This window comes from Sinohyriopsis cumingii, chromosome 17 (genome assembly GCF_028554795.1).
Source record: "Sinohyriopsis cumingii isolate HCF-2022 chromosome 17, ASM2855479v2, whole genome shotgun sequence".
Taxonomy (NCBI): domain Eukaryota; kingdom Metazoa; phylum Mollusca; class Bivalvia; order Unionida; family Unionidae; genus Sinohyriopsis; species Sinohyriopsis cumingii.
The window spans coordinates 107480265-107497786 of NC_142977.1; the positions used below are offsets into that span (position 1 = coordinate 107480265).

The 17522-nt window shown below is 40.0% G+C and overlaps 1 protein-coding gene across 2 annotated transcripts in view; it reads left to right on the plus strand.

Moving 5' to 3' along the window:
• Window positions 1-1089: 1089 nt before the first annotated feature.
• The window catches only part of LOC149779632 (uncharacterized), a 69096-nt gene continuing 52663 nt past the window's right edge, over window positions 1090-17522 (plus strand). Inside the window, exons 1-2 of one of the 2 annotated variants that reach the window (XM_089940429.1) lie at window positions 1090-1561; window positions 1996-2158. In XM_089940429.1, the coding sequence (XP_089796555.1) occupies window positions 1199-1561; window positions 1996-2158 (526 nt within the window). In that variant the 5' untranslated portion in view covers window positions 1090-1198. The remainder of the gene's footprint in view (window positions 1562-1995; window positions 2159-17522) is intronic. The other variant, XM_089940428.1, reaches the window with a different exon arrangement.

Genomic DNA, 17522 nt, shown 5'->3' on the forward strand with positions numbered 1-17522 from the left:
TAAATATCTATGATCATTTTGAAACCATCGAAAGTTCCTTATAGCCAACAGACGTTATACACCCGTATACCTTTCAGACAATTTTCCTATAATCAAGCTTCAGAACGAAGGATCAACTTTAAATGATTGATGTAAAATAATGGGATCTTTTTGCACTTGACTAATGACCATGTATTTTATGTTAATACAGCTCTACATCGAAACTTGTTCTCAAGATCTATATTTATCTATATAGAACGTGATACGTTTACACACATGCAATATATTACCACACAATTTTACTATATATATATTCGATACAGTAGAGAGAATAGAGAGAAGAATCGTTTTCGTTCCTACAACTAACTGGCGACTGTGGTTACATACTGATCATGCATGTGATCATAATATTTTACGTTCAGACACCACATTCAATTTAAACTCTCTCTCTCTCTCTCTCTCTCTCTCTCTCTCTCTCTATATATATATATATATATATATATATATATATATATATATATATATATATATATATATATGGAGAAATAATATTCTCATTCAGGTAAGGGAATTTTTAATTCCTACACTATTGGGGTTCGAATCCATTTACAGAACCCATCGCCTTGCCTTCATGCACCAACCCTAAATAGACCAAGTAAACACACATTATATATATATATATATATATATATATATATATATATATATATATATATATATATATATATATATATATATATATATAAGATCAGGAATTCAAAACTAGCTTCTCATAATATTATTCAATAATTTGAAGATGTGTCATTAATTTTAAAAGCTTCTGACGTGGAGAAGAACAAAATATTCTATCTGCATATACTCTGTCGTGGATGTCATTGTGTAAATTTTCATCAGTGCATGTTATAATTTTACAACTTTTCAAACCTGACGCATCTTGTGGCAATATGTATTTGTGCGATATTGAATTTTAAATTCCCGAAATCTCCTTGTCTTTTGTGTCCTCCTGCTGATTCTACTGGAGGTCTCTGCACATGTTATTCTTTCTGAGCAATCAGGACTATCCAGTTGAGAGAAAACACATTTTACAAGATCACGTTGCATTTCCAGGAAAGCAGCATGTGTCTGCACTTGATAAGTCTTGCAAACAAGTGCTTGTTTATGTAAATGAACACTTGAAAATGCATGTACAAATACCATACCAGCAGAGTGGTTAGTAAATATGGGGCACTTTACACGCTGTCGTGTTGCTGTTATGCTTGTCTGTGAGATTGTTGCAGCATTAGATGATCCGTACATTCTTCTTACCAAACGACTGAATAAAATCGAAAGAAATGTAAATGAAAACTTTGAAGATTTCCGGGCAGAGATGACAGTGATGTTAGACATTATTAAAGGCATCAATGCTTCAGTTTTCGACCTGAAAGAAATGTTCTTAAACAAGATGACAAACGATTCATACGCTAAGCATACTGAACTTGCAAATGCGACGCACTTAATGTCCATCCGTAACGGTTTTAGAGCCGAGAAGAAAGCACGCGTCCAGCTAACCGATGACTTGGATAGGATCTTGCTGTCTTTTCAGGTAAGTTCATTCGTTGGTATTTTTTGCTTTGATTCTATTTTCTTCGGCCTGTAATGCCCACGTACATTCGTATGCATACATGTATGTAAGTATAAACAAAGAAAAACCCAAAGACTTAAACGTAGGTCAACAGTCATGGGAACAAATTGGTCCAAGGATATGACAGGAAGACTTTTGAAAAATGTAGAATGAAGTAATGTCTTCAGGAGGTCGACAAACATCGTAAAAATGAATAAATAAATAAATAAATAAATAAATAAATAAATAAACAAGAAATAAGAGATTGGAAACAAAACATATACAAACACCGAAAGCTGGGTCGGTAATTATTATCTTCATGCATGCTATAGATTTTGGACATGTAAATAAAAGTAGATAGATCGGTCAAGATCAGTTAAATGTTATACAAATAGTAATTCCATGGTTTGTTCCAGGAACATAATTCTTCGGTCGATGCTAAACTACGCTATCTAGATAGAAATCTGACAGCTGTTTTTAGTAGGATGGCTGAAAACAGCATATCGTTCAGAAAAATGCGGGAGTATTTTGAGTCCAAGCAAAAATCCTTAGAGGACAATGTGCGCCAACTGACTGCAGGTATGTAGCAAAGATTGACATCAACTTGTTACTAATTCCTTATTCCTTATTCCATAAGGAATAATTAGCCAGTTACCGATTCCATAAACAATAAGTGACCAGTTACTTATTCCCGATTCAAACATTTTTCGCATTCAGTCAGCTTCTTATTCCTCCTTCGCATTCAGTCGGGTACTTATTTCTTATTCGCGTTCAGTCGGGTACTTATTTCTAATTCGCATTCAGTCGGGTTCTTATTTTTTATTCGCATTCAGTCGGGTACTTATTTCTTATTCCCGATTCAGTAAGTAATTGGTTACCTCTACTTACTACCGATTAAAAGAAATCTTACATCAAATCTGAACACTCTTGAGGGCATTCATTGCTATCATTCTAACCGAATTCGAGAAATACGAGGGTTCTTTGGTATCAGCTATATAAAGCTGAATGCAGATAGGTCACCGATTGTATGTAGGAACGGTTCAGGATATTGTTCGGTATATATTTGTAGTAATTTGATATAGGATTAATTAGCTGTGTTTGGTGTTTGGGTCGTGTCTTGTGGTGCATGGCGTGAAGTAATAGTATGCGGAATCGAGAAGCTTACTAATGACTCATGCAAATGTGAAGCCCAACCCCACCCCCTGCAAAAAACAAAAAAAAAAAAAAAACATACAAGTGTGAAATTGTACAGTTCTCTTGCGTGATCATATTGTGCTTAGAGGAGAAATGTTTCGAGTGTTGACGAGTTTAAGAAGTTTTCAGTTGACTTCGACTAGTGTGCTGAAATCCTTAGAGATGGGGAAACAAACATTGGGGTACCGGGTATGAAAAATACGTACAATGGATCAATTCTATCAGTATTTTGTACAAACTAAACCCATACCTAGCGAAGTTTGATTTCATTCCTCGATAGGGATCAGTTACAACAGTAGACGAAGTTAATACAAAAGTCGTTTTGCCGATTTCGAGATATTGGGTGCTAAATATACGGGTTTGTGGGGTTACACAGACCGGAAGTGGAATAAATCTTGCCTATGTATACCGTAGTTATTGTAATAGGCGCCCCGGGGAGCGGGTGCACTTTCCAAAGTGGGGGCTTTGAATTCCGTACATCACTGTTTGACTGAAAACGTTCTTTAATTAAGTAGTTTTGATTTTTCTAACAGTCCTTAGCTTACTCATGTACTGCTTTAATGTTTGGACATAACCATAATGGATATATACGGATCTATAAGTTTCCATAAGGTCGGAATTTCTGTTTTTGCGGAAGAACAGGGGGGGGGGAGGAATTTATTAGAAGGAGGGGCTTCTATTAGAAATGTGAGAGGAGCTTACATTATAATCAAGTGATTCCAGACTAGTCCATATAAAGGTCTATGGTAGTCCTAAATGAAGGAAACGTTCCTCATAAATTTTAAAACCGAAAATGTACTGGTCCTCCAAGAACCGTGACGTTGTCAAGATGTCGTTATCCAGAAATCCTTCGAATAATTTATAACATTCCATAACAATATTATTGTCCAAATAATGAGCATTTCCTATTTCCACTGAACAATCCAAACAAATGATTTTCCTATCGAATAATATCTAAGTACAACATAAAACACGTTTGCAGACTTACAACAGGAACACAATAAGTGTGAATGACTAAAAACAAAATCGGAATGAAACCGATTGCTTAATTCTCTCCATATATACACGGTATATTGCGACTGTATTTCGCAATTGACCCCAGGTGACAGAATACACTACCCAATTTGCGTCAATTAGGCCTATTCATGTAATCTAGCCTACAGAATGGGAAGTTATAGAATGATTCTAAAAACGTCGAAACCCCATCAGCCACTGAGACATTAAGCCAAAGGCGCCATTTAAGTCCTATTATTAAAAGTATTATTAATATTTGTCAACACATACATAAACATCTATTTATATATCCTATGCAATATTATTATCTTAACAGATTCAAGTCACGTAGGCAAAACGAAATAAAGAAATAGAGATATTCTGTACACATTACAGCCATGAACGAAAATTATAAAAAGTAGACAACATCGTGTACCAGGAGTTACAAAAAACATAGATATACATAAATATACATTTTGGATTGATTCTATCAATAAACCCCAACTTGGGAGATTATGATTTCAACGTCACATACAGATTTTCTAGCTAGTGATCCTTTCCAACAGTCGGAAAAGTCAAAAGAAAATTAGTCGAGCCGATTTCGAGACGTAGGGAACTCAATATATATGTAAGTTTAATAAAACCCTAAAAGAAAATACCTCTTAATTCCATATAAGTAGTATATGGGGTCACCCTAGCGTCAAGTGGACTTACCATGCAAAAACAGTCGATTCACTCTGGCGTTAAGGGGAATTTAACATGGGAAATTTTAACATGGATGGAACTGTAGAGCGTCAAGGGGAATTGAACATGGAAATTGAACAGGACCGGTACTTTAACGTCAATGGGACTTTAACGTTAAAATATGGGGTTTGCACTTTGTCGTAAATGGAAATTGAACATGGGAATGTCACCTGGATGTCAATGGGAATTGAACTTTGGGTGACGTTATGAGGTTTATAGGGTCAAAACATTTTATAGGGATTTTAATGTATTTGTAAGGACAAAGGGTAGATAGGGACAAACATACAAATACACATTTAAACACACAGAAAAGACGACAGAAATGTTCTAAAACAAACCTCACAGAGAGAATAATGGCTCAAAAAAAGAAAAGTCTATTGTATGGGTTCAAAACATTTATTCAAGTATATACATGGGCTCTCTGGCCTGTGCTTTGGTCTAAGCACTATCCATTTAATACATAAACATTTCTACATCAAACAAACCTATTTACTAGTTATTTAGTTCTTGGCTCTAGTAAACCTGTTTACATTTAATGTTCATGTATAAGAAAAAGCTAACACAAAACAAGTAACATGCAATCAAATAGGACAAAGTTCATGTTTCTCTCTCTCTATTCGTCTCACACGTTGTTAAAAATCTGGTCAGCTAGCACTTGTGTCCCAGCGTAGATATTTCCCATCACTTAATCCGTTTCATTCATAAATCGGCTGTTATATCCATCGTGCTAGGTACACTTATCAGTAAGCAGATCAAGTGCAGTCATCGTCTTCTTCCCATGGAGGTACAATGTATACCATATGAATGGTTACTTTTCCTTCGTTGATGTCAAATTTTCCTCTCATCGACTGCACGTCTTCAATAGCCCTAAAAAGTTTGGACGAAGTTATTTCTGCAGATGTGCTAAATCCGAGACATACAGGTGAGTTCAAACTGTCGCGATACATAGATAGGCTCAAACGACCTCGATCTTTGACTTGGCAATGACATTTGAGTTCCTCTAACAGTGAGTCAAGTAGGTCCGTAATGAAACCTGCTACTTCCTCGGCTGAAATGTCAGACGCGAAGTCTCTAAATTTCACCGTGTAGGTGTAAGTTGTCGTTCTAAATTTTCTTGAGGTCGCTGTCTCAGTCATTTGGATGCTAAAATACTCCTGTAGGTCTACTGAATCCTTTCCCTTCTTGGACGCACTTTGCTGTGACGGTATGGTAGTGAAAGAGGTCAGTGATGTTTGTTCCTTCTCTTTTTTCATCTGCGTAGAGTGATTCATCTTTCTCGTTGCTTGTCCTCGCAATGAAGTGTCGTTCTTGGAAGTCGTCCCTTTTTATACTGGGTGATATCAGTATGTCCATAAGGTAAAGTTTTGTGGTCTGGAAGTTTCACTAGCTGCACGTAGTTTGTCATGGCGTTAGTCCATAAATAACTAAGATGTGTTACTGCATTGGTGATGTGATAGTGAGGCAAAGAATCACACCCGAGTTTCTCGTTGGACTTGAGTCTTACGCTCTATACTTGCTGTTTGAAGGGATTCATTTTTTCTCAATTGGTCTTAGTAGTGACAATGAACTGTTGGTCTTGGACGTTGTCCTTTTTTATATGCTGACCAATATTGATGTGACCGTACGGCAAAGTAAAGTGGTTGGGAAGTCGCACTCGCTTCTGGTACACGATTTGATAGACTTTTTCCAAGGGTCGACTGACGATGTGGTGAGTGGGTAAACGTACAATCTTGTTCGGCTGGTAGGTGGTCACTTTAAAGTTTGCATCCTCTCCAGACTGCAATGCTTCTTTCAATACGCCAAAGTTGACCACACGACTGGTACGATAATTCAGAGTCAATCCTTTCACTTTACACTCTGTGTGCACTTCTCCTTGTGGGTCCCGGTATTCGTAGCCGTAATTTTTAGGACCGCCACTCGCGAAACTTAGAATCTTGTCGTCAGGATGTTCGTCTGTCCAGGCTCCTAAACGGTCTCCTTCGATGTTAGGGTGTTGCTGACCCGGTCGATCGATGTAGATGCAACTGTCCGTGTCAAAGTACAGGACGCGATCCCCTAACAGTTCTAAAGCTTCGTACAATTTTAAGCGAGCATGAGCTGTCACGTAAGCCGCAATGATGACATTTCCAAAAGGGTCGTCTTGTACAAAGTCCAGATCTTCTTCGTAATTGACCAAGATTAAATTCTCTCGAACGACGTCCACGTGTTTCATGTATTTGGTTTTGTCGTGAATCATCTGGAAGTAGCGGGAAGGTTCTGTCAAATATTCCGTCTTGGGTAAACACGGTCGTTGTGCCATTTTACCCCACAAGCAATTTAACATCACTTTGGCAAACGATCGCCTGCCTTCGTTTTTCTCGATGTGGTCTAAAGTGATGCCTTCTTGTTCCCGGTATTTCTCTTTGAATTTTATTTGGTCTTCGGGAGTGTGACACCAGGAAGGATAGCCGCTGGCTTCTTGCTTCAGTTTCAAAAAGGCATCCACGTAGTCTGCGAAAATGCCTTTCTGAGTAGGGTCACCCTTGTGGTATTGTTGTGTCTTGGGAAAGTGGCAAATTTCGTACACTTCTAACAGTTGGTATCCCATGTCCATAGCTTTGAACAATTCTACGCTGACCCAGGTTCCCGTCAAGGCCCGTTCTTCCTGGGTGTGCTGACAAGGCTGATCTTGGTTGCACGTTTCGGCACAAGTACGGCACAAGGGAAACATCAGTTTGCCTTGACAATGGTGAGGTAAGACGGGATGGTATAGGTTCGTGGGAGGCAAAACTTTGCACTTGATCAAGCCTTCGTATTGTCGAATGTTGACCAGGTCGATGTGTTCCGTCAGCAATCGCGGGTGCCCTGTAGGAAAGTGGCAATATTTGCACACGTAGGGATACAGCGAACACACATCCAAGTATTTGATTTCTTCTCCTTTCTCTTCGTCGGCTTGGTACAGCAAACAGGTGGCATTGGTCCTTCCTCCGTACAAACTATCCCTCGGGTTCAGGGGGTCCATCAGCTTGTAACTTTCCACGACACGTTTAAACTCGGGATCGATTTTCAAACGGTGATCGTATTCGTGTTCCCACATTTCCACCACTTGGTATCCTTGCTGTTCTAACTTCAAGCGTCGCTGACAAGTGTCCTGGTACAGGTCTTCCATGGTCCGTTGTAAAAACTGATTTTTAGTGTCACGGTCAGGGTAGCAGACGGGACATCCGTGAAATAAGCAACCGTTAAACTCATACACGATCTTGGGGTTTTTTAAGTCCCAGCCATCGACCGAATACGTTCCGATGGTCCTTTCGCCTCCTCCGTTGCGGGCATGCTGAATCCATTTGCCTTCCTTGTCGCACAAGTAATGTAACCAGCGTAGGGCTTTGACCGAGTATTGACGCTTGACATAGTTGGTCGTTTGAGGACTGATGACAGCCACGGTCTTTTGAGGCATGAATCGCTGGCGGTACACTAATGAACACGCTTTGGCAATGGTGCAAGCTTCTTTCAAAGGATCGACCCCTCTGTGTTCCATGAACAGTTCTCGAAATTTTCCACAGCAACGTCGTAAAATGTCCACGTCGGAACGACAATACTTTAACATTTCTTCCTGAAAGTCGAAGGGGTCAGAGGCATGAGCCTGGTAGCAAGCGTAGAAATCTTCTCGTTGTTCGGTACGCATGTTGTCGGGGTCGTAATAGTGAGCCTCAGGCAAATGGGGTAGAACGGCATGTTGATTGGCTTCCGTATTGAAAAAGTGTGGAAAGTACCCTTTAGCCATTTCTGTCATTCCAAACGTTTTAGGCATTCGACTCAAAGGCATGGCCAAGTAACTCGTCGAATCTTTAAACTGCACTTGTCCCACTTGCATGAAAATGATTTTGGCTCCGTTCAAAGTGACTTTAGGACGTTCGGTGCCATGTTCCGTATAGTACCTCAAAAGAAACTGTCCATCGTATCCGGAGAAATTGTCAGCCATCACTGTGGCATGGCGATGACAATCTCGGTAACGTTCGATGTCCTCTTTGCTCCATGTCTTGTCGATGGGGTCTAAGACCCATTTGGCAAAATCGTCTAGCGTCTTTGGTCCTCGAAAGAATTTTTCACGCCCTCCAGGAATTTTGCTGCAGTGAGGGCAATAACTGAAGATAGGTTCTTGAATACACTTCTCGCACGCTCGATGAGCCACGCAGAAATTAGGAATGTGAATGCCAGTCTCTTGCATGCATTCGAAATCGAAAAAGATGAAATTGCCTTTCTTCTTGTGACCGTCCTCTTTCTCTGGTGGGGGTTGGTATTTTTGCACGTAACATTGGTGTTCCAAGTCCACGATGTGGTGACAAATGTGACATTTTTTCTTTCCTGAACATACGTGTGCCTTGACACTATTGGTACGTATGCCTTGTCCACACGCGGGGCACAATCTCAGCAGTTGACAAGCGCATTTCTTCTGTGAACCATGCGTCTTCAAATGTTGTTGGTAACAGGTAGGGCTGACAAACGTGCGCAGACAAGTTGAACAAGGCACTGGTTCTTCGCTCAGACAGGGTTGAGAGGCCAAACATCCTGAGCATTTCCATCCACAATGTTTGTGTTGCTCTCGATTATTATAACCATAGTCACATTTCTCACAATAATAAACATATCCCAGGAATCCAGTGATACTGGTAATGGTATCGAAATGTTCATCGTGATGATAAAGGTGAATGTATTTTCCGTCCTTAAAATGTTGGCCTCGAAACAACAGAGGCCCGCGCATTTCTTGAGGGCGCACTTTCAAGGTGTAGCGTGGAGCTAGGGCATCTTGCAATTTTTGCATCTCAGGAATGCCACAGGGTGTGTCTTTGGACAGTCCGGCTTGTTGTAACAGGAGTTCTGCTTCATTTCGTTGTTTGGCTCGGTCGGATTGTTGAATAGTTTTCCAGGTTCTTTTCCATTCTACCGTGTCGTTCTTGTTGGCATAGGTTCGTCCCACCACGATGGCACGGGCTAAACACATCTGGTCATGAGGGTTGTTAATTCGGACGAGACTTGTTTTGGTGTTGCGAAGGTCGTCCACCAATAAGACCTTTTTGCGTCCTGTCCCTTGAGGAAGAGAGACGTGAGCCATTTTCAGTGTGGCTTTACCATCGGTGATGTCAAACTTGTCATTGGATTGTTGCACCTGTTGTATCTTGTGCATGACTTTGGAAGGGGTCAGTTCTGCGGGTCTGCTAAACTCGATCCAAACAGGGGATTTCAAGCTGTCGTGTTGTATGGATAGTGTCAAGCGATCGTCTTCTTTGGGTTGACATTGTCGCTTGAGTGTGGTGAGCAAAGAATCCCACATCTCGGTGATGAACCCTTCTGCTTTCTCCAACGGTACGTCGGACTTGAAATCTTTAAACTTCATCGTGTAGGTGTAAGCCGTGGTTCTAAATTTTCTAGAGGAGCGCTTTTCCGTCTCTCGAATGTAATAGTACTTTTCAGGGTTGACTGGTGAACTTTGGTTTGGAGTAGACTCTCTCTGTCTGGTCGCAGACGTGGAAGGTGTTGGTTCAGGTTCGCTCATGTCTTCTATTTGAGCGAACACTTCTTTTCGTGTGTGAGGCGATACGTCACTTCGCTGCCTCTTACGTTCTTCTTCTCTCTCACTGAAATCGTGCGATCGTTTCATCTCGATTGCTGATTCAGAAATGATTTAACCAAGTTCATTCTTTCCATATATACCCTCTCTACCTCTCGTTGTGACAATGACTTGGTATATTTCACAAGGCAAGTGAAAGCCAAGCATATAGGAACCCAACGACAGCGTTGCGTCTTAAACACCTCATGCATCTTGACGACCCTTCGATTCAAACCCTACCACGAAAGAAAATAGTTGCAAGAAAAATAAAACAGACAGTTGGTGTCTTCAAGAGAGCTAGAGACGGCACTGTGTCGCTGGGACACGTACGTACGTACTCCAGAAAACTACGCTACTCGACAACGTGAGTGTGCTTGTCAAAATGTTTGAATAAGATTAAAAATGTTTGTCAGTTTCAAAACGCGAACCAGTACTGTGTCCGTTTAATATTTGATGTGGCAAGAAGAAATGGTACAATACGCAACAAAGGGTTTGTACGTTTACACTCCAATCTGTCTGTACTGCAATGGTAACAGCGCTCTTGCGTTGGCATTATTTTGCCACACTACCTTTTAAATAAAACAATGCATCACTCATCATAAACGATTTCATTGGCTATACTTATTTTCTTACCGCTTTCGCTTCGAATTGACTTCAGTACCTTTTCGCACAGCGACAAGATCGGACGTGTTTTTTTATTCTGCGTCTGGTCGCTACACTACTTGCCCTGAATTTACAACCAAACAATGTGTTACACATTGTAATTGACTTCATTGGCTAACCGATATTTTACACTTCTGTCTCTGTTGATGTGAGTGTGCTTGTCAAAATGTTTGAGTAAGATTAAAAATGTTTGTTAGTTTCAAAACGCGAACCAGTACTGTGGCCGTTTAATATTTGATGTGGCAAGAAGAAATGGTACAATACGCAACAAAGGGTTTGTATGTTTACACTCCAATCTGTCTGTACTGCAATGGTAACAGCGCTCTTGCGTTGGCATTATTTTGCCACACTACCTTAAAAAAAAAACCCAATGCATCACTCATCATAAACGATTTCATTGGCTAAACTTATTTTCTTACCGCTTTCGCTTCGAATTGACTTCAGTACCTTTTTGCACAGCGAGAAGATCGGACGTGTTTTTTTTTTATTCTGCGGCTGGTCGCTACACTACTGTCAACAAGCCCTGAATTTACAACCAATGTGTTACACATTGTAAGTGACTTCATTGGCTAACCGATATTTTACAATTCTGTCTCTGTTGATGTGAGTGTGCTTGTCAAAATGTTTGAGTAAGATTAAAAATGTTTGTCAGTTTCAAAACGCGAACCAGTACTGTAGCCGTTTAATATTTGACGTGGCAAGAAGAAATGGTACAATACGCAACAAAGGGTTTGTACGTTTACACTCCAATCTGTCTGCACTGCAATGGTAATAGCACACTTGCGTTGGTATTATTTTGCCACACTACCTTTAATAGAACCCCAATGCATCACTCATCATAAACGATTTCATTGGCTATACTTATCTTCTTACCGCTTTCGCTTCGAATTGACTTCAGTACCTTTTCGCACAGCGACAAGATCGGACGTGTTTTTTTATTCTGCGGCTGGTCGCTACTCTACTTGCCCTGAATTTGCAATCAAACAATGTGTTACACATTGTAAGTGACTTCATTGGTCAGTCGATATTTTCCACCGCCTTAGCTTCAAATTGGTTTCACTTGTTATTCGCACCGTGAGATGATCAGACACGTTTTTCTGTACCTGACCATTAGTCACTTCACAAACAATAAAACTAAAACACAAATGATCACGCCATGAGCGGCTCATGGAAATTATGTTAGTCATGTTACGAAATATAGCACGACTTGTTTGGATGTACTTTTCTGTGGTCACTCTTTAATTACATGCGTCTTAAGTTCACTCTTGTGATATTTTTTGTCAAGGGTGTATTTTTTCTATGGATGTGATTGTGTTATGTTCTATATGTTCTTTTATGTTTTCAGTGATTTTACTTTATATCTATATTTTAATTTAGATGTATAGACTATGTAGTCTGAAATAAAGAATTCTTATCTTATCTTATGTAAATGGAATGAGTGTTTCTTTGAAACTTTCATTAGGAAAATGTGCCATAAAAACATACGTACGTGTCGTCATATTTTTAAAGTAGGAATACATGATCTCTCTCTCTCTCTCTCTCTCTCTCTCATTGTAGTTTTGATTTATACCCTAATGGAATATGTTCCCGTTTGAAGATACCTCTCCAAAATTGTGATCAGTAGTCACCATAATTACGTGAACTGTTCGTCATGTCATTTTTTTCAAAAGTTTACACTCTAAAAAATTGTAGAACGATTTTTTTTCTTCCATCGGTAAATCTTTGTATGAAATAAAAGCTTGAGTTTGCACAATTCTGGTATCTTAACTTTATCCGGTTTTGGAACTGCAATATGTCACGCAATTTTTTTCTTTTAACGTTAGATTTACAGTTTTTCAGAAAAAAGACAATCACACGGCTTTTTTAAGAATGAAACAAATGACATTGCACTGTATAACCCTGCCTATGGTTAACTCAGAATTCTAAAGTCAAAACATGGGTTCAGGAAAAAATGTAACAATGTTCGTCCTATCCTCAGTATAAACTGAGAGAATATAGGACGAACATTGTTACATTTTTTCCTGAACCCATGTTTTGACTTTAGAATTCAGAGTTAACCATAGGCAGGGTTATACAGTGCAATGTCATTTGTTTCATTCTTAAAAAAGCCGTGTGATTGTCTTTTTTCTGAAAAACTGTAAATCTAACGTTAAAAGAAAAAAATTGCGTGACATATTGCAGTTCCAAAACCGGATAAAGTTAAGATACCAGAATTGTGCAAACTCAAGCTTTTATTTCATACAAAGATTTACCGATGGAAGAAAAAAAATCGTTCTACAATTTTTTAGAGTGTAAACTTTTGAAAAAAATGACATGACGAACAGTTCACGTAATTATGGTGACTACTGATCACAATTTTGGAGAGGTATCTTCAAACGGGAACATATTCCATTAGGGTATAAATCAAAACTACAATGAGAGAGAGAGAGAGAGAGAGAGAGAGAGAGATCATGTATTCCTACTTTAAAAATATGACGACACGTACGTATGTTTTTATGGCACATTTTCCTTATGAAAGTTTCAAAGAAACACTCATTCCATTTACATAAGATAAGATAAGAATTCTTTATTTCAGACTACATAGTCTATACATCTAAATTAAAATATAGATATAAAGTAAAATCACTGAAAACATAAAAGAACATATAGAACATAACACAATCACATCCATAGAAAAAATGCACCCTTTACAAAAAATATCACAAGAGTGAACTGAAGACGCATGTAATTAAAGAGTGACCACAGAAAAGTACATCCAAACAAGTCGTGCTATATTTCGTAACATGACTAACATAATTTCCATGAGCCGCTCATGGCGTGATCATTTGTGTTTAAGTTTTATTGTTTGTGAAGTGACTAATGGTCAGGTACAGAAAAACGTGTCTGATCATCTCACGGTGCGAATAACAAGTGAAACCAATTTGAAGCTAAGGCGGTGGAAAATATCGACTGACCAATGAAGTCACTTACAATGTGTAACACATTGTTTGATTGTAAATTCAGGGCAAGTAGAGTAGCGACCAGCCGCAGAATAAAAAAACACGTCCGATCTTGTCGCTGTGCGAAAAGGTACTGAAGTCAATTCGAAGCGAAAGCGTTAAGAAAATAAGTATAGCCAATGAAATCGTTTATGATGAGTGATGCATTGGGGTTTTATTAAAGGTAGTGTGGCAAAATAATACCAACGCAAGTGTGCTATTACCATTGCAGTGCAGACAGATTGGAGTGTAAACGTACAAACCCTTTGTTGCGTATTGTACCATTTCTTCTTGCCACGTCAAATATTAAACGGCTACAGTACTGGTTCGCGTTTTGAAACTGACAAACATTTTTAATCTTACTCAAACATTTTGACAAGCACACTCACATCAATAGAGACAGAATTGTAAAATATGGGTTAGCCAATGAAGTCACTTACAATGTGTAACACATTGTTTGGTTGTAAATTCAGGGCTTGTTGACAGTAGTGTAGCGACCAGCCGCAGAATTAAAAAAAACACGTCCGATCTTCTCGCTGTGCAAAAAGGTACTGAAGTCAATTCGAAGCGAAAGCGGTAAGAAAATAAGTTTAGCCAATGAAATCGTTTATGATGAGTGATGCATTGGGTTTTTTTTTTAAGGTAGTGTGGCAAAATAATGCCAACGCAAGAGCGCTGTTACCATTGCAGTACAGACAGATTGGAGTGTAAACATACAAACCCTTTGTTGCGTATTGTACCATTTCTTCTTGCCACATCAAATATTAAACGGCCACAGTACTGGTTCGCGTTTTGAAACTAACAAACATTTTAATCTTACTCAAACATTTTGACAAGCACACTCACATCAACAGAGACAGAAGTGTAAAATATCGGTTAGCCAATGAAGTCAATTACAATGTGTAACACATTGTTTGGTTGTAAATTCAGGGCAAGTAGTGTAGCGACCAGACGCAGAATAAAAAAACACGTCCGATCTTGTCGCTGTGCGAAAAGGTACTGAAGTCAATTCGAAGCGAAAGCGGTAAGAAAATAAGTATAGCCAATGAAATCGTTTATGATGAGTGATGCATTGTTTTATTTAAAAGGTAGTGTGGCAAAATAATGCCAACGCAAGAGCGCTGTTACCATTGCAGTACAGACAGATTGGAGTGTAAACGTACAAACCCTTTGTTGCGTATTGTACCATTTCTTCTTGCCACATCAAATATTAAACGGACACAGTACTGGTTCGCGTTTTGAAACTGACAAACATTTTTAATCTTATTCAAACATTTTGACAAGCACACTCACGTTGTCGAGTAGCGTAGTTTTCTGGAGTACGTACGTACGTGTCCCAGCGACACAGTGCCGTCTCTAGCTCTCTTGAAGACACCAACTGTCTGTTTTATTTTTCTTGCAACTATTTTCTTTCGTGGTAGGGTTTGAATCGAAGGGTCGTCAAGATGCATGAGGTGTTTAAGACGCAACGCTGTCGTTGGGTTCCTATATGCTTGGCTTTCACTTGCCTTGTGAAATATACCAAGTCATTGTCACAACGAGAGGTAGAGAGGGTATATATGGAAAGAATGAACTTGGTTAAATCATTTCTGAATCAGCAATCGAGATGAAACGATCGCACGATTTCAGTGAGAGAGAAGAAGAACGTAAGAGGCAGCGAAGTGACGTATCGCCTCACACACGAAAAGAAGTGTTCGCTCAAATAGAAGACATGAGCGAACCTGAACCAACACCTTCCACGTCTGCGACCAGACAGAGAGAGTCTACTCCAAACCAAAGTTCACCAGTCAACCCTGAAAAGTACTATCACATTCGAGAGACGGAAAAGCGCTCCTCTAGAAAATTTAGAACCACGGCTTACACCTACACGATGAAGTTTAAAGATTTCAAGTCCGACGTACCGTTGGAGAAAGCAGAAGGGTTCATCACCGAGATGTGGGATTCTTTGCTCACCACACTCAAGCGACAATGTCAACCCAAAGAAGACGATCGCTTGACACTATCCATACAACACGACAGCTTGAAATCCCCTGTTTGGATCGAGTTTAGCAGACCCGCAGAACTGACCCCTTCCAAAGTCATGCACAAGATACAACAGGTGCAACAATCCAATGACAAGTTTGACATCACCGATGGTAAAGCCACACTGAAAATGGCTCACGTCTCTCTTCCTCAAGGGACAGGACGCAAAAAGGTCTTATTGGTGGACGACCTTCGCAACACCAAAACAAGTCTCATCCGAATTAACAACCCTCATGACCAGATGTGTTTAGCCCGTGCCATCGTGGTGGGACGAACCTATGCCAACAAGAACGACACGGTAGAATGGAAAAGAACCTGGAAAACTATTCAACAATCCGACCGAGCCAAACAACGAAATGAAGCAGAACTCCTGTTACAACAAGCCGGACTGTCCAAAGACACACCCTGTGGCATTCCTGAGATGCAAAAATTGCAAGATGCCCTAGCTCCACGCTACACCTTGAAAGTGCACCCTCAAGAAATGCGCGGGCCTCTGTTGTTTCGAGGCCAACATTTTAAGGACGGAAAATACATTCACCTTTATCATCACGATGAACATTTCGATACCATTACCAGTATCATTGGATTCCTGGGATATGTTTATTATTGTGAGAAATGTGACTATGGTTATAATAATCGAGAGCAACACAAACATTGTGGATGGAAATGCTCAGGATGTTTGGCCTCTCAACCCTGTCTGAGCGAAGAACCAGTGCCTTGTTCAACTTGTCTGCGCACGTTTGTCAGCCCTACCTGTTACCAACAACATTTGAAGACGCATGGTTCACAGAAGAAATGCGCTTGTCAACTGCTGAGATTGTGCCCCGCGTGTGGACAAGGCATACGTACCAATAGTGTCAAGGCACACGTATGTTCAGGAAAGAAAAAATGTCACATTTGTCACCACATCGTGGACTTGGAACACCAATGTTACGTGCAAAAATACCAACCCCCACCAGAGAAAGAGGACGGTCACAAGAAGAAAGGCAATTTCATCTTTTTCGATTTCGAATGCATGCAAGAGACTGGCATTCACATTCCTAATTTCTGCGTGGCTCATCGAGCGTGCGAGAAGTGTATTCAAGAACCTATCTTCAGTTATTGCCCTCACTGCAGCAAAATTCCTGGAGGGCTTGAAAAATTCTTTCGAGGACCAAAGACGCTAGACGATTTTGCCAAATGGGTCTTAGACCCCATCGACAAGACATGGAGCAAAGAGGACATCGAACGTTACCGAGATTGTCATCGCCATGCCACAGTGATGGCTGACAATTTCTCCGGATACGATGGACAGTTTCTTTTGAGGTACTATACGGAACATGGCACCGAACGTCCTAAAGTCACTTTGAACGGAGCCAAAATCATTTTCATGCAAGTGGGACAAGTGCAGTTTAAAGATTCGACGAGTTACTTGGCCATGCCTTTGAGTCGAATGCCTAAAACGTTTGGAATGACAGAAATGGCTAAAGGGTACTTTCCACACTTTTTCAATACGGAAGCCAATCAACATGCCGTTCTACCCCATTTGCCTGAGGCTCACTATTACGACCCCGACAACATGCGTACCGAACAACGAGAAGATTTCTACGCTTGCTACCAGGCTCATGCCTCTGACCCCTTCGACTTTCAGGAAGAAATGTTAAAGTATTGTCGTTCCGACGTGGACATTTTACGACGTTGCTGTGGAAAATTTCGAGAACTGTTCATGGAACACAGAGGGGTCGATCCTTTGAAAGAAGCTTGCACCATTGCCAAAGCGTGT